The sequence below is a fragment of the Halichoeres trimaculatus genome, unplaced genomic scaffold (assembly GCF_033239565.1).
Source record: "Halichoeres trimaculatus isolate MK-OKI-2021-1 unplaced genomic scaffold, fHalTri1.1 fHalTri1_scaffold_13, whole genome shotgun sequence".
Taxonomy (NCBI): Eukaryota; Metazoa; Chordata; class Actinopteri; order Labriformes; family Labridae; genus Halichoeres; species Halichoeres trimaculatus.
The window spans coordinates 28,455,945-28,478,758 of record NW_027437191.1 but is presented as its reverse complement, the minus strand read 5'-3'; the positions used below and the strand labels follow the sequence as shown (position 1 = coordinate 28,478,758).

The window sequence follows — 22,814 nt, the reverse complement described above, 5'->3', positions numbered from 1 at the left end:
GCAAGATGTTTAAATTCGCGAATTCGCGCCCAGTGTGGCCGCGGCATTACAGTTACATCTGGCCAACCTGTATTCTGATGTGTCCCTCAGTGAAAAGGAGTTTGACACCCCTGGGCTAGAACGAAGATAAAGAAAAGAAGAGGGTAGCTGTCATTCTGCCTGATCCTATACCCGAAAGTAAAGTCAAAGTTTTAGATAATAGTTAGAAAAAGACATCTTCACTGTATTTATCTGATTCAAATGGGTAGATACCCCACAGACACACACAGAGCCACACACACACACACACACACACACACTCTGTCACACTTGTTTAACAGTAGTTGAGATTCCTCATCGAGCTTTAAGCAGACTGTCGTCCTGAACACAGTTGGAGAGCCATCTGAGAGGGAAAGCCCTATTAGCACGCAGACATCACACTGTGTGGCTGACAACACACTTAAAGAGCCATTTGTGGCTCTGCACTCACACACACTGACACACACTAACACACACTCACAAAGGCACACGAGGGCAGTTCAGTAAAAATATCAGGCGACTGTTAAGAGGAAGTGAGAAGTGGAAGCTGCCTGTGGTGTGATGGGACATGTGCTGATTTTCACAGTTTTTCTTGCTGTACTATTTCAGTTTTAAGTCACGAGCTTTTAGCCGAGCTGCAGAGGATTTTACTCATTTTTAAAAACATGTTTCAGCTTTAAAGTATCTGTATTCACAAATGTTGAGGTGTATGGTTGAAACACGTGAGGGAAAACTGGTTTGAAGACATCCAAGTCATCACAGCCTGTTTTTGTATCGTACGTTTTGTTGTATACTCTTGATGTTTATCATCAAAACAAACTGTTGTGTTTTCTCCAGGATGGGAAAATGTTTTTGCACTGTTAACATCAGCTCACAACCTTTCTGTGCTGTTTTTATTGAAACAATTTATGTCCTGTAGATAAAAATGTCCTCTACAGATGACACGGACGTGTATCTCTGCAGAGCATGTGACCAGCTGCAACATAAAAAAAAAAATCTCCACCACACCATTAGTGCTGAAAAACCTCAGTGGTCATATCTGATTTACTGTCAGTGTAAATAAATTCACCTCTGAAAGGCCTCTGTTATCTGAAACAGGGGTGTTGGTTTATGAGGATCTGAGAAATGTTGAGGAGTCCTGCGTTTGGGGCTGAAGAATCCGATTGTTTACATTCCTGAGGGACTGTGTGGTGTTGGAGCTCACAAAGCCAAGTAGTTTTGTGTGTATGTACAAGTATAACACTGCTGTATGACATTTCCTGTTATTTTCCTCTCAGATTTTTATTTTCTTAGTACTAATAAGTCTTAAAATGAGCCCCTAAAAATGTGAAAGTGCAAAAAAATTGACAAAAATCTCATATGTTTCTCTTTCAAGCTGCATTTGTGAACCGTCCTTGATCTGGCTAAGGCTGGAGAGTCAAAATACTTGATATTTCATATGTTAAAAAACAAATATCTAACATCAAAAATGCAAAAAAACAAAGACAAAAATGTAATGGCTATTAAAACTTTGTAGTTATTTTATGAAGCTAAGCTAAAGTTTGTGCCAAGAAATCTTTTTGAATGGTTTACAGCTTATAACACAAGTGGAGTTCCACAAGGATCTGTTTTAGGGCCGCTACTTTTTAACTTGCACATGCAACCTCTTCAGGAGACATGGCGTAGCTTTCCACGGCTATACTGATGACACTCAACTCTATGTAACCATGTTTTCTGATAACATTTGACTGATGACTTTCGTTTTAGCCGTATTTTAGATACATAACACCTGGAAGTCACTAAACAGAAGTTTTTCTTATCACTTCAAAGGCTCAGTACTATGTACTAAATGTTCTTGGACTTTACCCAAACCATCACAAAGGAAACCTGGGTGATTTTAAAAACAGCAGAAATAATTTTGGGTTTACCATCTTGCTCAAGGTTGGTTATTAACATTTGGCATGTGAGTCCAGGAGCAGGGATTGAACGCAAGACCTTATCTTAAGAGGTGACCATTTGGCCACTACTGACCTTATCCAAATCTTAACTAACTCAACAAATTCTGAACTAACTCCAGACTTACTCTAAACAAACTCCTAATTCACTCTAAACATACTTCGAACTCACTCTCAACTCTCAGCTCACTCTCATTAATCTCTCTTTGTGACGCTTGTCTGTAAAAAGTGCTATACAAATAAAGGTTACTTACTTACTTACTTACTCTCAACTAACTCCTAACTGAATCTCATTTACCTCCTGACTTGCTCTCTACTTACTATCAGCTTACTTATTTGACTCTCAACTAACTCCAAACTCACTCTCAACTTATACTAATTTAATTCTCATTTAACTCTCACTTTTCTCTAGGGCTGCACGATTATCGCAATCGCAATGTCAGCACATGCAATTACGTAATCGCAAAAGAGGTGCGATTGTGCAATTATTTTTAAAAAAGTGTAAAAAAATGAGCGTGTTTATATGAGTGATGTGTTTGTGTGTGTGTCTGTGTGTGTGTGTGTGTGTGTGTGACTGAGTAAGAGAGCGAGCGTGAGATGACAAATCAGTCACTGTTTCAACTGGTCATGTGACTACCTGCCCCTCTGGTACGGCAGTTTAATCAGACAAGATGGAGCACAAAGAAGTAAGTGAGGCGCTCACAGCAAAAAGAAAGTCTACCTCTGTTATTTGGTGTTATTTTGGTTACCGGTTGAATGACACAGCAAAAAGATGTAATTTTCAAAACATGCAAAACAAAAGTGGCATAAATGTGCTATTTTGAATACAAACAAAACAGTACTGTTGTGCTGTACATTGTTGTTTGTATACAGTAAGTTTGGATATTTTGAGAATTATTATACAATTAAAATCCTCAGTAATCCATCTCTGCTTTTTTCTTGATTTTTCTCCATGATGAGTCTGTAGACTCATGACACAACTTTTTTTAATTAAATCGCAAGCACAATCGCAATCGCAATATTGTCCACCTAATTGCCAATCGCACCTTTTCCCCAAATCGTGCAGCACTACTTTTCTCAACTGACTCCTAACTTGCACTCAACTCTCAACTTACTCCTAATTCACTCTTAACTAACTTCTAACTTGCTCTCAACTCATTCTCATGTAACTCTCATTTAACTTAACTTACTCTCAACTTTCAAGTCACTCTCATCCTACTCTCATTTAACTCTCAACCTTCTCCTAACACCTAGTTCACTCTCAGCTGACTCCTAATTACTTTAAGCTGACTCCTAACTTATTCACATTAAACTCTTCACTAACTCTCAACTTATACTTTTTTAACTCTAACTCTCTTCTTAACTAACTCCTCACTTACTCTCAACTTTCAAGTCACCCTCATTTACCTCTCAACTAACGCTCAACTTACTCCTAACTGACTCTCAACTCTCAGCTCACTGTCATCTAACTCCTTACTCACTTTCAATTAACACCTAATATACTCTAAGTTCATTCTTATTACTCCAAATTCATTCTCTCTTAACTCTCATCTTACTCTCAACTCACTCTCATTTAACTCTTAACTTATTGCTTACTCACTCTTAATAAACTCCTAACTTACTGTCAACTCACTTTCCACTGACTTGTTAATAACTCTCAACCAACTCCTAATTTACTTTTAACTAACTCCTAAGTGACTCTTAATTCACCTTTAACTCACTCTCTACTTTTGAAAAACGGATTAGTCTAAACTAGGCAGCACTTTTGAGCAGTCTTTCTTTCTCTTCAGGTTGTCTTCATGGATTACAGAAAACGGTTGTGACCGCTGAGTATACAAACCTTGTTGAGCTCAGGTTTGAGTTATAGGACTCTTACGTTTTAGACCACAAGGCTGAGCTCAACTCACACAGCTGCACAGAGCTGCAAGTTTTCAACTTCGCTCGAGTAAAAAGCTGATTTTTTGCACAATACCACAAAAATAGATTGTATCTCACAGGAAGTTAATACAATATTCTTCCTTCCAGAGCTGCATTCAACCTCTGCCTCAAGTTTATTCTGGGACTGCAGTTTCCTGCTGCAGAAGTTTGTGTTTGTAAGTGTGTGAAGTGCAGTAACCTTCCCTGACCTGAGCCCCTCTCTGGAGCTTAGCCTGAGTGAATGACACCATTATATCTCCTGTTTATGTGTGTTTATGTGTGTGTGTGTGTTGGCGACTTGACATCTCAGTCAGTTCGGGGAAGCAGGGGCCTTGTCCCTCCATAAACTGCGATGACAGCCTGATCATAAAAAAAAGGACAGGAGTGAAGGGTGTGTGGGTATGAAGTCGTTCACTTTGAGGGTCTTACTTGAGCGTCTCGGCCAAGTAGAAGCTCTGCTGTACATCATCGTGGTTCGGAGAGGAGGCGTAGACGTCTCTGACGCCGCTGTAGCCTCCTTCTACTCTACAGTGCTGCTCCAAGGCCTGAGTGATGCACGGCGCCGACAGGAGGAGAGAGGAGAGAGTGAGTGGCGACATTAATCAAGCTCTTTAAGACTTAAAATATCACAAATCCTCAGGGCTGATGTGCTAAATATAACCAGGAGTCAAATAAAATGACCTCCTGTAACTCAAAGTGGGACGTGAGTGGAATAAAAATACTTTAACTGAAGTGAACTGACCTGCACAGCCTCCCAGCCCCACTCCCTGTACTTGGGGTCATGGGTGAACCTCCACATGTACATGTACGTCTCTATGACTTCAGGACGCAGGATGAAGTATTTCTCATTCTGGCGGGTTGCGATGGCCTCGACCCCACCGTCAAATCTGAACGCTTCAGGACCAAGCTTCAAGGCTGTGAGGGAGACAATAACAGCAGACAGTCTAGTTTGTTATTCAGGATGAATAAGAGTTCCTCAGCTGCATTGAAAACAAACTATTCTGTCCTCTTTATGCCGCGTTAAAGAGCCCTGAACCGGAGCGCTCTCCGTCTTTTGATTCAGTGTTTCATTTCCTTCGCTCCTGTGTTTGTGTGATGTTATGTAGCAGAATAATGTCATAACTTTCATGTCGTGAACACTATGTTATGTAACTGCCACAGGGAATGTTTGCAGTGCTGCCTTGAAAACACGATGACTCATATGATGACTTGAGGGTGGTTGAAAGAAGGCCGATAACTTCAATAATATGATTCAAAACTAACATCCACAGAAATGTAATACAAGCTGCAGGTTAAAACAAGACTTTACAGTTAGTTAAGATTTATTAATTAAACTCTAATTTAATCCTTGTGCTGGAAAATATGAGCATAAATACCCCTGATTTAGAAGATAAGATAAGAAATGTTCAAATTAAGAATATGAGACTGAAACAAGCTGAATAAGACGGGCAGAGGTATCTGCAGCTTGTTCGTGCAGAAACTCCTGGGAAACAAACAGAAGTACTTCTCTCAGAGGAAACAATCTGAATCCATCAAGTTTCGTAACTCAGACCAGAACAAATTATCTACAACAAAACAGAAGAAAGTATGACCACTCTCCCATCTGCATCCCATTCACAAAATCATCCAGCTAAATCAAGCACAGCTGTCAAAGTTACAAAGCAAATCTTTCTTTCTCCCCTGTTTGAGAAACTCCTCTGAGTTTCATGTTTACCCGTTCTCGTGTAGGACTCGTGGCAGGTCCGCGCGATCTCGGCGGCCTGCTCCATCTGGTGGCCCGTCTTGTCACTTGGCGCGCCGTCAGCGCCCAGAGCGATCATTCCACCTGCGAAACAGGTCAGGTGACCCATCTTGTGCTCCAGCAGGCCTCCTTTCCACTCGGCTATGTAGGTCAGGCCGCTGCTGGACTTCCTCATCAGGTTGGTCTCGATCGCCTGGAAGAGAAAGAATGAGGTGAAGGACTCTGAGGTGGGTCGGATACTCTGCAAGACCCTGTGAGTAATAACATAGGGGGATCTGGATGATCTTTGGTTCCTCTCCTGTGATTTCAATGATTTTTCTTCAACGTGGGCCTAATATTCTGTCGTAGCATGGTACTGTTTCTAATATGAGACTATTTTGAAACTTCATCAGTTTTGTCATATTAGATAAGACCAAAGAAGTTTTCAAAAAAAACCTCAACAAAGTATGATTAGACTTATATACCAAGGATGGGCGAGTACTGGTATCAGTATCGGGCCATAACCAGCCTTATTGTAGGTATTGGTACTTGTGAAGGCTACCGATATGCAAGGCTAAAAATATCTTTCGTTGAATTAGTCCTCCTCACCAGTGAGTGGCGCCACATTGCTCGATTTGACACCACTTTTCAGACAACATGAATGAACCAGGGGAAGTCAACGGTTACAGTGTTTTATTTTGCACTTCAGTTTTATGAAAATGACTAAAACTCAGACAGTTGTTCGTTTTATTTTGTACTTTTGTTAGTTTGTTTAAAGCCAAATTTAAACTCAGAGAGAGTTGTTTGTGTTTTATTTTGGACTGTGCTGTCTTTGTTCAAAATTATCCGTCACTGTTCGTTAAAATTTTATGTATCAAAAGTACAAGTGGTATCGCTACTTGGTATCGGTGAGTTTTCAAGAGGGAGTACTCGTACTGGTATTGGTCTGAAAAAAGTGTTATTCAACATCCCTAATTATATTCTTTATATTCTCATCAAATTTGCAAACAGTAAATTGCATTTGTCTGTATGGTGTTGTTTGGGATGCTTCCTGCACTTCCATTTGCCTACATTGTAGACCAGACTTCAAGGCGGGGAGAGCACACCTCGTCTTTGTCTCATGAGCAGAAATAGAAAGCTGAAGCAGGGAGAGCGTCAGTGTAGACATAACATGGTGTGAATCACAGTCAATACATGTGACGATGAAGAGGGCTCTGTTGTATCTTTGCTGATACTCTTCCTGCTTTGGATTTGTAGGTATGTTCAAAAAAGCACATCTCACCTTTTTTTGGAATGCATGTAAAAAAAGTGAAGGCAAGGAGAGCATCAGCATAGACAGAACAAAGTGAGCATCAGAGTCAATCAAGCAGCAACCTCTGGTCTCTGGAAGTGCTAAGATCTGCTGTTTCACGAGTGTCCGCTTGAGGCTGGTTCCGTGGCTCTAACTCAACAGTTCAGAGGATGTTAAGATCACAAACTATCAGAGCCACAGCTCAGGTCACGTGACTGACGCACCCTATATCTGTACTCGAAACCCTTGCCACCTTCAATATGGCCGCGATAGCCAATTTGCTTCAAAATCTGTTTCAGAAACAGACAGGTGATGTCGGGGAGACTACTTCCATTCAGTCACTGGTGTCAATACTTACGACACGGGTAAAATCAGGCACAGCATAAACAAAGCAGCGAGGATAGGTAGGCTAAAGCATTTTTATTTACACTCAGATTCTGCAGTTTGCTGGTTGGATGCGCAGATGTAATGAGCTGTTAGGAGCTAACGTTAATGCCTGAACAAACACTTCACTCTTCGTACAGATTTAGGTTCCAGCTTCCCAGCTCAGCAGCTCACTCTGATGTAATTTTTTATTGCTCTGGTTGCTTCATATCATCCTCTGCAGTCTCTACTTGCTGGTAATGTCCTTTGTAAATCTAAAAATCAACAAACAGACTCCAGATTTTCATTTCTGAAACAGTCTTGTTATTAATTTAAATGGCCGGGCGGCATCTGAAGTGAAAGAAAGTGGTGTTTTTCTGACTTTCTGACACAGCATGGGCAGCACAGTTGGTTCACTCTCCCAGTGGGACTCAAATATCAGCTCCACTTCTCCGCTCTCTCCACCGAGGACTTGTCTTAGCAAATAAATCATGAACGTCTTTAATCCTCCAAGATTTGAAGGGATTATGGGTAAAGTATCCCCTGGGTGTTTAGTACAGCATTTAAAGACGTCATGTTTGAAATTTGCTCCCTAGTGAATTACAGAAAACTTACCTGAGAGTAATCTTTCTCCAGCTGGGACCTGTAGCACGACTTGGACTGACATTTTGTTTGAACAGAGGAAATCTGTCCGCATAGGAGGAGGCGTTTGTTACTGTAGATTCATCTGCTCTCTGTTTCTCATCCTCTTATACAAAAGTTTGTTTAGCTCTTTCTGTACTATCAACTTCCCAGCTGCACAAACTCACTATCTGGCTGCAGACGACTGAGAGAGAAACACTAAATATTTAAACATTTTGGCACGAAAACGTTCCCCTTATTATCTCGTGAGCACTACTTTCTGGCTTCAAGGTTATTCCTACAATCTCCTTCCTGCAGGGCCAAATAAATAGCAGCAAGACCACCCTTCACTACCTAAAGCTGACTGGGTGTTTTTCTCCATGATTATCACACAGGCCTGTATTAAAATTCAGAGGGGGCACGAGAGACGGAGGAAATCCATGAAGCTCTGAATCTGTAAACAACATGTTCCCACCTGGAATTAATCCGTTCAATGAGAGGATCTTCAAATTACACAGCACAGGATGCTCATGTTAGTTTCTGATCGTATCACAAACAGATTTACTGAAATCGATGAAGACAGTTACTTCTTAGAGGAAGAGGAGCAACAGATTGGAAATTACGGTCCACGGTATGAGGGCTATAAGATGATTTGATAAAAGCTAAACTAACACCATTCACAGATGTTACTATCAGATGAGAAATTATAATCTCATACTACGATTAGAGCTGTCAATTATACAGGAACCAGGTGGGCGGATGAAAAGTGGGCGAGTAACAGCCACTATTATAGGACAGAGTATTTACAGAAGCTGTTGGATGAAGTCTTGTGTTGTAAGGTTATTTTCTTTCAGTGCTGGCCAAAGAAAGTCTCAGCATGTTTGTATTCAAGAGGTTACAGAAAAAACATCTTGTGGTTTGTTTGACTTCAAAGTAACAAATTAGTTCAGAGAAAAGGTGTTTCGATTGATGTCATTCTGCTTGATGATGTTTTTAGATGTCCAGTGTTGCCACGGTTACCTTGAAAAAGTAATCTGGTTGCTGGTTACGAGGGGTGGGAGAAACAAAAAAAAAAAAAGATCTGTCGAAAATCTTTTTTTTTTCAAAATCAAATTCTTCAGTTCAGTTTTTGGTTATTAACTGGATTGGAAAACCTTACCACTTTTCTCCAGCAGAGGGTGAAACATTTCTCTCTGACTCACATGATGTGCATTTTATGGGAAACTATGGCTCCTGATATAGTCTATAGATGTTATCGCCATCATTTAACTTTTCACATGGTCTATTGCTGAAAAAGCAAACTAAAAATTGCAAAAATCGTAAATATTGAAGAATCATAATTTAAATCGAATCGGCACCCCAAAAATGATCATAGAATCGAACAGTGAGAATAGTGTATCGTCCCAGCCCTACTGATTACTCCTTTACAAAGTAACTTAGTTACTTAACTGATTACTCAATTTTAAAAGTAACTAAGTTAGATTAGAAGTTACTTTATTAGTTACACTTAGCAGTTGCTGACAACACTTGCAGCTGCATGATTTGGCAAAGCTGTGCAATTGCAGTTAAAATGAATAATAATATGAGTCTACATTTTATGTTTTAAAGGATCATGTAGATAATATTGGTATTTGTGAAATGTGTACTCTACAATTAAAAACAAAAATATTTTTACACATTTTGAGTTTTAAAATACAACTAAAGAAAGCTTTTACAGTGCAATCTTTGGTTATGTTTTTGGGAGAGTTTGCTTGTCTGTGAACAACATAACTCAAAAACTAACAAGTGGATCTTGATGAAATTTTCAGGAAATGTTCAAAATGGGATAAGGAAGAAAATTTGGAGGTGATCTGGATCACTGCCTGGATCCAGGGTTTTTTTAAAGGATTCTTTATCATTGTGAGGTCGGGCTGTTTTCACCATATGTGTATATAACTCCATGATAAATGGTCAGATTGCTTTGAAAAACAATACAAGACAAGGTCACCATAATTTCTGACAGATGCACAAGTACGATCCAGATCCTGGCAATATTCTGGATACTAAGATCCAGAATATGAAATATGTACTGGGTCATGATAATTTTCAACACTGTCAGGTAACAAATTATTGTACAAACCTGCAACTAACACCAAATTGTAGCAGACAGTCTGCTGAAAGGGAGTATAACATTAAAGTAGGACTTAAGTGTTGCGTGGCAATCCCAATATGCTTGGCGGATGTCTGTGCTCTCTTTGGATTTTTATAACTTTTTTTTTTTTGTTAGAGAGTCTGCTCACATAATCCTCAGGATCCTGCTCTGGGCACCCCAGTCTAAAAAGTCTGGGTACGCCCCTGCTTGTCACCAGGTGCCTTGATATAACCCATGTTATGTTGCTCTGCTCATTAACGATGGATTTATGCCAAAAGGAGGATTCAGAAAACTTGCATCTCATTCTCCTTCTATTGTTGTTTACATCTGTGTCGCTGGCTGCACGTGAGTTGTCCTCATGCTGAAAACATGATTTGTTGACTACAAGACTCCTATCACTCCAATATTTTGTTTAACTAAGAAAAATGAAAAAAAAAAGTAATGCACAGTGACTTAGATAAGTAACTTTAATGTGATTACTGGTTTGGAAAAAGTAATGTGTTAGATTAGTCGTTAGTCATTGTAGATGTCCTTCATGGAGATGAAAAAAAAACTGTGATTTGAAGTTGAAAAATCCTACAGAGCATTGCGAGAGAGAAAAAAATAGATGTGCTTTGGACTCCAAATTCAATCCTATAAAAAGCAATCAAACATGCGTCCAATTTGGCAAAACATCCAAGGATAAAGAGGTGAAGGATCCACTTTTGTCTTCTGAGTGGGAAAGCTGCAAACCCAGACTTTGTTTGCAATTGATTTAACTTTGAGTTTCTATCTTAAACAACCATAACATCTCCCTGGATCCCACAACGACATCCGTCTGTGCAGAAATCTGTCTGACCATTTGTCCCCAAAGAAGCTGAAAAGATGCCAAACTCAGAGGCTTAAAACCCTGCAGGGAAGGTGGGATTGCACAAAAAGAAAAATAGCATCTTTCTGCAGGATTGTTTTGCCCTTGGATTTGGCATACTTCTGGCACCGTGAGGGACAAACACTGGCAAGATAATGCAGCATATAAAATCACTCTCTTTGACAAAAAAAAGGACAAACTGATGGTGTAGGTGTGCTGCTGCAGGAGAGACTTTCTAAAACATGATTACAGAGTCAAGAGGAGATGGATCAGTCAAAAATGAGGCCTGTGTTTCAGTCTTACAAGGAAGCATGTGGAGGTAAAGAGGTGGTTGTATTAGTTTTCCTCCCGTGCAGATTGGAAGCTGCACACCAGAACTTAAGACAGGAATCATTTAAAATATGAAAGAGCAGAAAAAGTAGAAATATTTCCACAGAGTCTCCTTTAATCCCACACTGATATCAAAATCTGTGCATGCCCCTATTGGTGCAAAAGTATGCCAAACTCATCAAAATCTCAGCAGCAGAAGAAAAAGAGAAATTGCCTGTGGAGCATCATCTAGGGCAGGAGTTCTCAAACTTTTTCGGACCATGGACCCCTTTCAGGTTGGACATTTTTCCAAGGACCCCTTGTTACATTAACAATGATTATAGCTTAATATTATGTAGTATTTTGCAATAATATTAGTACTTCCCAAGTAACTCATTTTATAAAATTTGATTAAATGTTTCCTCTGCGGCAGTGGCCCAATTGTTGGAAAACATCCGCATCTCCAAAGCATGTGTGAAACTGTCCTCCTGGTTTGCGAAAGACTCATTGCTGTCCTCTTGGGTGGCAAAAATGCTAGATGTGCCTTTTTTTCTTGTTTTCAACCCTGCCCCTTAAAAACGTCTGTGCACACTACTGCAACAAGGTGTTGATTGTTTTGAGTTTTTTTTTCTGTTGTTGCACATCATGACGTGATTAACATGTAACGAATATATGAGAAGTGATCTCATGGCACAAAGCTGAATTGGGCGGGACTATTCAAAGAAAGTAGCTGATTTATTAGTGCAAGAGATCTCAGTTTCTTGAAATGTTTTTTAGTGATAAAGCACACTTTCATAAATGTTTTTAAATTATTTCACCGACCCCCTACCTATGGTTTGCGGACCCCACTTTGAGAAACACTGATCTAGGGGACTTAAGGTCCACATTAATCAGAAGTCTCCAACCTTTTTTAGGATGAGAGCGACTTTCAAATATCAAAATATGTTGCAAGCTACTTTTAGTCCCCTGATTTCTTCGTTTTTATTTGCCAGGTATATACTTAGCACTTTATTATAGGCTTACTTTTAATATGATTTTTGCTCGACATGCTGTTGAGGGCCTGGTGACTTGTCTTTTTTTTAATATTTCTATGGACCAGGTTCACTCTTTGTTAATCTCCAAACAGTGCATTAGTTTTAGTAACAGTTAAATAAAATGTGTAACAATAATTCTCAGTAGCAGGCGGCTACTAAGTTCACACACTGGTTACTGCTCATTTGGTCAGGGGATGGAGTCATAAATATGACAGTGGCAGGGGGAGGGGAGGTTGAATGGATATGGAGTTGGAATACGCAGGTAGAGTTTGCACAGATTTTTGGTATTTTCTTCTTTTTTTATTTATTCTTTTTTTTTTTTAATTTTATTTTTCATTCCCTTTCGAGCTACTTATTGAGGGCCTGCGAGCTACCGGTGGCTCGTGAGCAGCCTGTTGCCTGAGCAGACCCCTAACTTAAATGGATTAAGGTTCTCCTTGGAAACTATGACCCTACCACAGAAACTTAGATATAACATTCAGGAAAAAAATTGGGCACTGATCATCTTAGTATTACATTGCTGATCATGAACAGGGAAGATAATAACATTAAGATTTTTCAAGATCACTTATAAAGTCCTCATAAAGCCTTGATGGCCACGGTCACTCTGGTCATCTGAACCGCAAACAAACACAGCCCCTCAACTCTAAATCCCAGAGGGTTTGGCAAGTAGGCTTTACTTATTTATCTGTTTTGGAGAGGTGTGATCCAGCGCAGTGAACTTCATGCACAAGCACGCGCACACAATAAGGGCACGTCAAAACTGCTGCAACCGCTCTCAACGGTTATTTTGAACAATAATGAGTGTGTTAGAGGGCTGTGTCAGACCAAAACAACTTAACAAAAACCAAAAAGTCACCAAAGTTTTGCCATTGTTCTCCATGTTCCCCACTGTGCAGTCTCTTATGAAACCTCACCACTTATAAACAGATGCTTCATGTGCTGGTGTCTTAAGTCCACACTGAAAAACTGGAATCTTATCAAGTGTTTTTCTCTTATTCTCAGTAGAAAATGTCTTTTTAGACCCAAAATGAGCCACATTAACCTGACCAGTACAGAAAAATGTCTTATTTCGAGTTATTTAAAGACAAAAATTAGGTCTGAATTGCTTTGAACAAGTAAAAAACAAGTCTGCCAATAGAACAAGAGAAAAGTTACTTATGTTAAGACATTATTCTAGTTTTAAGCAAATTTCTTGAACAAATTTTATTGTTTCATTGGGAGTTTTTTTAACCTGTTACAATCAATTCAGACCTGATTTTTGTCATAAGATAACTTAAAACAAGACGTTATTTTCTGGAAGTTGAATGTGGCTCATATCAAGTATAAGAAGACAATTCATCTACAGCATGGTTCAGTGCTGTAGATGCTCCTGTTAGCTGCATAGAAAAACTTCAAGAGAGCTTTCTTTTCAGGTATAAAATGTCATAAAAAGTGAAATATATCAAACACATCTCCCACGGGAACGTCAATCTGTGGAAAAAACTTGTTGGACTAAAGGTAGAAACCTAAGATTTTCATGTTTCTTTCTCATCCGAGAGTTAAAAGCTCAGATAATTATATGCCTATTAAAATAGCTGCCGTGGGTTGACTGAAGTCAGTGACAAAAACTAAGAATAAATCTTTCATTTGTGTCATTCTTCAAGAGTCGAAGTCACCTCAACCTTTCACTGAAGAGATTTCTGACGTGTAGGTGTGTGTATGTGTGTGTGTGAGAGTGAATACCTGCAGAGCATCATAGTACATCTTCTTCCCCTCCTCATCAGTCTTGTCAGACATCAGCCAGGCTTTCAGGAGGTACTCATAGAAGCTGTCACCCAGGCCGCCCACGGACACGTGATCTGAAGCACAAAGATGAACACGCCTGATACAACACACCAACACAGGGCGTCTACATCGATGTAACACATAGATCACCCTCACATGACGCGGCGGGGGGATGTTTGTGTTATTTATACGGGGAACATACCCACACCCTGTGATTTACTGTATTATTATGTGTGTGTGAGCCTCCAGCCGGCCGAGCTGCTCCTGTGTATTTGCCCTGCTGATTGTCAGTGATGGCTCATCCATATGCATGTGTCATTAACAGAGTCCGGCTCCGTGTGTGGAGCGCAGAGATTAAATGTCAGCTGTGATCATCCTGAAGTGAGGAGAAAAGGAGGCTGGCAGTAAAGATGGTTTTGGTATTGAGCTGTTAAGAGAACCAGACCTTCAGCGAGCGCAGTATTAGACCCAGGACATGAGCGGCTCACAATGGAAAGAGACGACGCACTTAAAACGGAGCAGCAGTGATGTGCTGAGCAAAACATCAGCTGTCTGATTATGAAGCTTATGGAAAGTGAGAAGAAAATAACATTTGGACATGTTTCTAATGCAGAATTTAAAGCGGATTGATTGGACCTTTTGTCCAAAGTCTCAAGGGCAGTGGCCTTCTTTTGGTTCTTTACATAAAAGAAACTGAATGTCTTTTCAGGCTTAATGCACCTTTGACATATCTGTACCAGGGGTTTTCAGTTGGTTATAAAAGGCTGATTTGTGCCGTGATGCTTCGTATTCATTTAAAAGAGGATGATGCATAGTGAGTGGGTGGACATGCAAGTCAGAACCCAAACTTGGTGAACAAGCGCCAACCCCGTATCAAATGACTATCAAGAGATGGAAACTAAGCATCCATGGTCTATTCCTTGTCCCTCCTCTTTTTGGCCTCACCACTTGGCTAAAGTCTCCTGCTGTACCCTTTGGATTCACGTTGCATTGAAAAGCAGGAAGTTACATTTTTGTCTGGCTGCAAGTACGTTGACCAAGACGTCCCTCTTCTAAGCAATGTTTCCCAGTTGCTTCTGGTGGATCCTGAGGTGTCACCAGGCCAGAAAGGATAGATAATCCAGCCATTTACCATTGAACTGTTTAGAAACCAAAATACCCCCGTCACAGGCGCCGCCATTGGCAGCCATTTTGCAGCCACAGTCTGCGCAGTAGAGGCTATGAGAGAATCTGAGTGGAGCCAAGTGACAAAAATGATAACTACTTTTGTCTTTCCAGAGTCTAAAATGATCTTGGCTCTCCCTCCTGACATGTTTTACAATTCCCGAAAAGAACGGCAGCTGTCAGTCATTGTTACATATTACATAAAGCCTCAATTGTATCCTCTTATAACTAATGAAAACAAAACTTTTCCGAAAAAAAACAAATGATATTTTCAAATCACTTTAACAATCAGATGTAAGAAACATTTCTATGAGGTGTATTAATTTTCTAAAGTTTGACCACAGCACATCTGGAATAACTGGGGAGATGGATCTTTTGACCTATACTGCAGCCAGCCACCAGGGGGAGCAGTTTTTGTGGCAACCTCACTTCAAGCTGAGCAAGATCACGTCCAATTTTTTTACAGTCTTTGGTCAGAAACCACATCTCGTGGCGACAAAAAGTAGTTGGACTGACAAATAAAGAGCTTTGTCCTCAGATTCAGCTCCCTCTTCACCACAACAGTTTGGCACAGTGACCACATTAGTGCTGACGCAGAACCAACCAACTGTCGATTCTTCAACCCATCTCACCCATATTCATAAAAAAAGACCCCGAGATGCTTAAACTCAGCGACAGTGACAGTACAGTTGTTTCCATGTTACCACTTATCTTTTAGTTGATGGCTCCTGACACAATCATATAATGATCTACTACCTAGATGTAAACAAGCACAGGTGGCAAGTGATATCTTAAAGCGTAGCAGTGTTTGTCAGTATTTTGATCTAGAAACTGTCATAATATTGTTTATTGTGCCTGGTTTAAGCACCCAACCAGAGCAATGCATCTCAAACACCTAAGAGTTGATGGCTCCTGACACAATCATTTAATGATCTACTACCTGGATGCAAACAAGCACAGATTGCAGGTGGTATATTGAAGCGTAGTGGTGTTTGTTAGTATTTTGATCTAGAAACAGGCGTAACGTAGGCTGTGTCTGGTTTTACCATCCAATCAGAGCAGTGTATCTCAAACAAGAGCTTGTTTACCTAAAAGGAACAGAGTGCTAGGTGCTAGCTCTTCTACTGTTAGTCTTAAACCATTGAGTGTTTAATATTTGGACGTGGTCTCCATGCCATCACCTATTGAGTTTAGAAGCCATGTTGAACACAATTTAGCTCTGTTTGAGTCGGGATGAAACAAAGAAATGGGCCTTTAGCCTCTTTGCAGACAGCTACTAGCTTTGTCATTTACAAATATGTGCAAACTCTTAGGAAATATTAGATTGTATAAAAGAAATCCCCCCCTTCATGTGTTGATTGTTTTCTGGGTATTTTTCTGCCCTGAGAGAAGTTGGCATGTCAGAATCAAACTTTCCGTTCAACTGAATCAACTTGGTCATTTCGGGACACCCCTGGTACATTCAGTACATGGCAGACATGGTGAGAGTTTTCTGTGCGGCTGTGGCAGGGAGAGATTTTTCAGACAACATCAGGCTGCAAACATCCCTAGGTCATAATTTATTCAACAAATGTGTTCCCATCACTATTGCGTAATTTCTTCTATATTTAAAAAAAACTCTGTGACTCAGACAAGCATGAAAGCATTTCTGTTCAAACTTGCTGTTTTTATTCAGTGTGCCTAATTGAATATGTCACCATTTGCATAAAATACTAGGATGAAAACACAGTTTGGGGCTGCGGTCAAGAGTGTCAGCTAAATGCCAACAATTATAACTCTGGATGTGCTTCCAGTGATGTTATTCATCTGATAATTAAAGTCAGTGGAGCAGAGGTGCAGGTTCGTATTTAACCATCACAGATGCTAACAGGCCTTTAAATCAAGGACTGAGAGAGAAAAACAGAACTAGAAAGTGTGCTAATAAACTGCGAAGCCTTTTGGTGGATAAATGATAAAACTGGATCAAAGCATTTCTAATTTAATGCAACAACTTTCATGTGGGATTCAAGAGAAGTGTGCCCTGATTTTATGTAGAGCAGAGCGGCTTTAACAAACATGATAGACTCACAAGTTAAAACTGATGCTAAAGGAACCAAGCATGACAAACAATTAAGTTTCATTAATTTCAAAACACAAGATGAAAGCAGAGGAAGCTAATCTAGGCAACTTCAGAGACACTGATACAGGTTTGTATTGATCTGATTTTCTCTATTTACACCTCCATGTGCTTCCTTTCCTCTTGATTCACGCTCCACAGTCTCACATCAACAGACGACAAAGAACCTGATGCTTCTCAAGTCTTTTGTATGCAAAAGAAAAGCTTCAAAGAATGACATTTTTCAGGCTTAATTTTAAAAATCTCTGACTAGATTGTTGAAATGATAGCACCTCAGGCAAGGGGAACATTTTCTTTTGTTCCTGGTTTGTGTAGTTACCGCAGGGGTTCATAGTTATGGGAACTATTTGTTCAGAGTTGCCAGGAAAGATTCAGAAATTAAAGAGCTTCGATGAGACAGTCACGAAGTTGGACTTTGATTTGAAAAGTAATGACAATTATTACTCATGTGAATTGGTTTCTTTTGGAGCAGTGCAGAGCTTTCAAATCCACTGATATAATATGACTTTAGAGTAGATATTAAAAACCAGCATCAACGGATCAACTCAAAATTTTAGACAGTTTGACCTCTTGGTTGAAATTTTAATCTTCAAGCAACTTTAAAACTCCTGTAGGAATTTTCTTTCTAGTTTTGAAACAGACTGGACTTAAACCTGACCGCTCTGCCCAAGAAACTACACAAATATTTTTTTCTCTTTCAACAACTGATATTTCTAGGTAATGCATTATCTGGTAGTTTAAAGGGAAACAGGAGGGCATAGAGTGTCAGTTAACAATACCAATGTTCAGCCCAAGACCACCAAAGACAAGTTTAGCTTTGGCCAAAGGGTTACCAAAACCGATACGAACTTAAGGTTCCTCACAGTAGCTTTAAAAACAAAACTCTAAAAAAATACCGAGCAGCAGAATGTGTTTAAGAGTAAAAAGTTGCAGTTTGTTGTGTTTTTGTCAACTTGAAGCTCGTTCTGGAAGTATAAAAAAATTAAAAACGAACACACACACAAAAGAGGAAAGTTTTTACACCAGGAATTAACTTTTATACAGTCTAGCTAACTTAGTAGCTATCGGCTTCTTCAATCTTTAATATAACGCACAAAACAATGATCTAGTGGTTTGCAGGCCACCAGAATGTTACTGAAAAATCTCCTTGTGAGTAGGGATGGGTACCTTTCACATTTGAAACGATATGGTGCTGATACCTGATACCTGGTGATCGGTATCTGTACTCAACGGTACAAGGGGTAAGTATTAGGGATGGGCACCTTTTACATTTGAACCGATACGGTTCCGATGCCCGGTACTTGGCAATCGGTACAGGTACTCAACGTACCAACTTTCAATATTTTTTGTGTTTATGTGGTAGAAAATACAATTTTTTGTAATAATGAATGACAAAAGTTTTTCAATTTAATACATCTTTTCTTAAATATGTAACCTTACAATGCTGTGTGCATGTCTAGCATGGACAATTACCTCTTCTTCCACTTCCTCACAGTCACAAGGATGCATTTAGGTACCTAAACGTGGTACCATTTTGTTTTATATGAAAGGTACTTCGACAGAATTTGGTCAGTACCAATAATAGTACCTAAATTGGTACCCATCCCTAATCACAATATTGTGATATATTGCGATAATCCACACAGTTAACTAGAGATGGTGTTTAAGTTTAATGAAAATATTACTCTAAATTAAAGGACCAAGGAAACATTGATGTCTATGGCATACGGACTTGCTCAGTGCGACAAAAACCCACATTATCAACATTCAGGATAGTAGCTCTTTGGTGCCATCTACTGCGGTGGGTGGGCGGGAGTCGTATTTTGCTTCCAACTCGGCTAAAATATGAACTTTTATTTTTACAACAATATCGATATTAAGAGTTAAAATATCAAAACTGTCTCAGAGGTCAAAGTCTTATGATATTTAACTGTATCAATATTCTTTTCAAACATCTAAACGGTACCAACTTTTGGTACTTTTGTGAGTTTGTGTGGTGATATATTCATTTTTTCAGTCATAAAAACTTAAAGGTTTTCAGTTTAACATATTTATTTCTTAATATAAAAAATCTTGAAATGGTGTGTTCATGTCCAGCATTGAAAATCACCTGCTCTTCCACTCCCTCACAGTCACAGGTACCTAAACATGGCAACATTTGATTTTAAGTGAAACGGTACATGGTCCTTCGGACAGAATTCGGTCAGTACCTATAAAAGAACCTAATTAGGTAACCATTCCTATTTGTGAGTAGAAAAACTGCTAATTTATTTTGTTCTTAATTATAATAGGCCTTTCTCCTGTTGGTGTTCTCCACAACTTATGACTACATTTGCCAATGAATGGTTTGACAGCCTCATAAATATAAAACCTAAAATACTGCAGCCGCCCCCTGGTGGCTTGCTGTAGTATAGGTAATATAAGTGTGTTGGAATGAACACTCATATATCAAATAATAATATTAACTTTTGATACAATATCAATTTTATTTATTTCCATGAGAGCATCTGGCCTGAAGACAAATGCCATACGAGCCTCACGTAGCTAGGGGAGTCAGAACATGGGGAGTTATTGTCTCAACAAACAAATTAGGGTTTTTTTACTTAGATTTGTACTGTGTGATGATTTTCTGGAGTCTCCATTGATGGTGGAATGAGTTTCTTGCTTTGGCTTAAAACTCCTTGTCATCTCTAATCTGTCTTTCAAAAGTATCAAAGAGGGTGAAGAGAAAAACTCCCCAACAGATCATACAGCTCGTTAACACAGCTAGCTTGGTTTTAAGGACGAGCTTATGATCTGGTTTACATCAGGCTATGTGAAGCTGAAAACAATTCATCCAGGGAGGATAAGAATCAGAGGCTGAAGGGACAGTCGTCTGAATCAGAGCCAGACAAACACCTCTCGTGGGTCATAAGTGATTATTGAGAGAGATTGTCTTTAGTAGGAGTCCATACATCGTTTTTGAGACTTGATGATTCGATCTTTTGGCAATGATAACACTTGTCACAACCGATTTGTTCAGTTCTGCTCCCTCGTGGTCAAGAATCACTTACAGCAGCTTTAAGAATGAGACAGAAAATAGATTCTGATATCCAGCTCTTCTCCGAGCTCTTGTAAATGTCACTGTCATTATATCCACTCAGCTGCTTTACTCGTGTGACAGCCGACAGTTGAGGAGGCTTTTACTGCTGGATCCCCGTCTGAAACCATACCTCTCAACTCTTCTCTTTCAGATTTCCATACGTTTGTCTCCCTCTTCCCCTGATCACCCTCATTACCTCCTCTTCCTCATATTCTCCTTTCTCTGTCATTATCGTCATTACCTGTTCAGCTCCTTGCTTTGAAGGGTCTGATAATGGACACTAAATTACACCCTGTTACAACAACCTTGTGGGGAAGTAGACACGTGGACAGACACTCAATGTTAAAGACAGGTACAGGGGGTGGAGTGGGGGTGAACATACTCGACAGTGACATGGGTAAGTAGCAGGTTGCTTGGGTGTAAAGAGCCTTAACAAAGCGCAAGTGGAAAGACTGATGAGAAAATGAGTGGATTTGACATTAGGGCCTTTAAACAACACGTGTCTATGCTGACTGGACCAATCCATAATAAAGAGATAAATTCGCTAGCGCAAATTCTGCTAATCATCTGGTATCAAGTAACACCTGAGAAACAGGTGAGGTTTGATTTCTGAAGTCTGTAATGATGGCACAAGTATGTTTGACCACACTTAAGCTCCGTTTCCACCAAGCAGTCCCGTTTAGATCAGTACGGTTTGGTATGGGTTGGCTATGCGGTTAAGCCTGGTCCCGTTTGTGTTTCCACAACCAACTGTGCCCCCTTGTGGTAGGTGGTGTGTAAGCCGGATGCCGATAGCCACATCAATTAAATAATAGCCATGATGCTAAAGTGTACCCCGCTAATAAATCCAACAAAGAAGAAAAACGCGACAAATTAAACAAAGAACAATGATGGAAGACATCCACAATTGCCTTCTTTGTGATTTCCATGTTGCTCTTTAATACAAAGTGCAATCAAGCTTTTGATTCAGAGAAGACTGTGTGCCACGAGGGGGAAATACAGCAGCCACCCAGTCAACTGACTGCAGTGTTGTAGCTCCACCTTTCTGCGATTGGATCAGTTTAGTTTGGCACCCCCTATGGGAGGGTCCCAAAAAGTGTTAAGTCTTGGTTATTTGGGGATCTGTCCTAGGATTAGTCAGTGGAAACCCCCTACAATGTGCGCCATGCTGAGACGAACCGAACTGAACCAATTGGTGGAAAATGGGCTTTAGTGACTGCTTGGCTGAAAAAAGTTTTGATACCTCTGCTGGAGGTGTTGTAAGTTTCTTGCACAATCTCTCCTCAAAAGGTTCAAGAAATTTTCCAAAGTATCCTTTCTCATGTTTTCCTTGTCAATCTTGAACTTTAGGCTACACTGCCAGACTCTACCTTTGATAACTTCTGGTGGTAATACAACAGGAAACTTTACAGGTATCAAGTCTGGAGCCTGATCAAAGCAGGAGAGGAATGATAAGATGTGGTAAATGTTGAGAATGACTTACGTTGGCCCCACTGGCCGCTGTTGGGGTTCAAGTAGTTGGGGTACAGCCCTTGAGGTTTATCCAGGCGATTTAGTACTTTCCGGATGTTCATCACCTGACGACAGACAAAGGAAACAACAAAAGTGTCAAGTAGAGCACAGTTAAACCATTCTGAAGAGCTGAAAACAAGGCAACTGGACTGTAGAGATTTAAGGTAGAAGCATTGTAATATCAAGAGAAGGTTAGATGAGAGGAGAAACAGTTTTGTACCCGACCAAGCAGGCCAGATTCACATCCGCTTACTCTAATATTCTTTCCTGTAGTTCTAAATAGCTAATGCAAAATTTCCCATTACCTCTTTGAGTGAAAACGACATCAATACTTGTAACAATGGCTGCATATTTGTTGCTGACATCACTAAAGTCAGGTCCCAGTTCTGATGTCTATTCATTATTTAAATCACAGATGGCATTGTTTCAAAGATAACAACATTCAAAAGAAAATCATTATCTGAAAGTAAAGTCTAAAGAATCTTGTTTGTTCAGCTTTTTCTATTCCTTCCTTTTTTGAAAAAAAAATCCCTCCAACTTTTTCAGCAAACACATCTGAAGTTGAAGTGGAAATCCTGCACAAACGCTGTCATTCACAGCAGAAAAACCAATATCATCTTTTCTTTTGTGTGTCTGTTACCTTCTGTGCAAACTCAGGGTTTCCTGAAAGTTTGCTGAGGTGCATGAATTCCAGATGCAGGGTGCCGTACTCTGCCAGGATGCTGCTGCCGCCTGATGCCCAGGGCCAGTTTCTACCGATACCACTGGATGGAGAGAAAAACAGAGGGGGAGAGGTTAAAAGCTGAAGTAATCAAAGCTAATGTGTTGATAAACTGCTGGTTTAATATTGTTTAGAAATCTTAATTTGGTCATTTAGATTCCTTTAGCATCCCTCCCTACCACTTGTACATGTGGAATACAAGGACCTAAAGCAGGCAGAACACACCTCTCAATACTTTGACGCACATACATAAAATGCCAGGGCAGG

At 39.9% G+C, this 22,814-nt stretch overlaps 1 protein-coding gene across 1 annotated transcript in view; it reads right to left on the bottom strand.

Annotated features, from left to right (window-relative positions):
* Positions 1-22,814, bottom strand: part of man1a1 (mannosidase, alpha, class 1A, member 1) — a 235,490-nt gene that overhangs the window by 11,146 nt on the left and 201,530 nt on the right. The window contains exons 6-11 of the mRNA XM_074685022.1: positions 22,467-22,590; positions 21,798-21,891; positions 13,911-14,026; positions 5,584-5,803; positions 4,612-4,784; positions 4,299-4,414 (exon numbers count right to left, since the gene is read on the bottom strand). Coding sequence (XP_074541123.1) covers positions 4,299-4,414; positions 4,612-4,784; positions 5,584-5,803; positions 13,911-14,026; positions 21,798-21,891; positions 22,467-22,590 — 843 coding nt within the window. The remainder of the gene's footprint in view (positions 1-4,298; positions 4,415-4,611; positions 4,785-5,583; positions 5,804-13,910; positions 14,027-21,797; positions 21,892-22,466; positions 22,591-22,814) is intronic.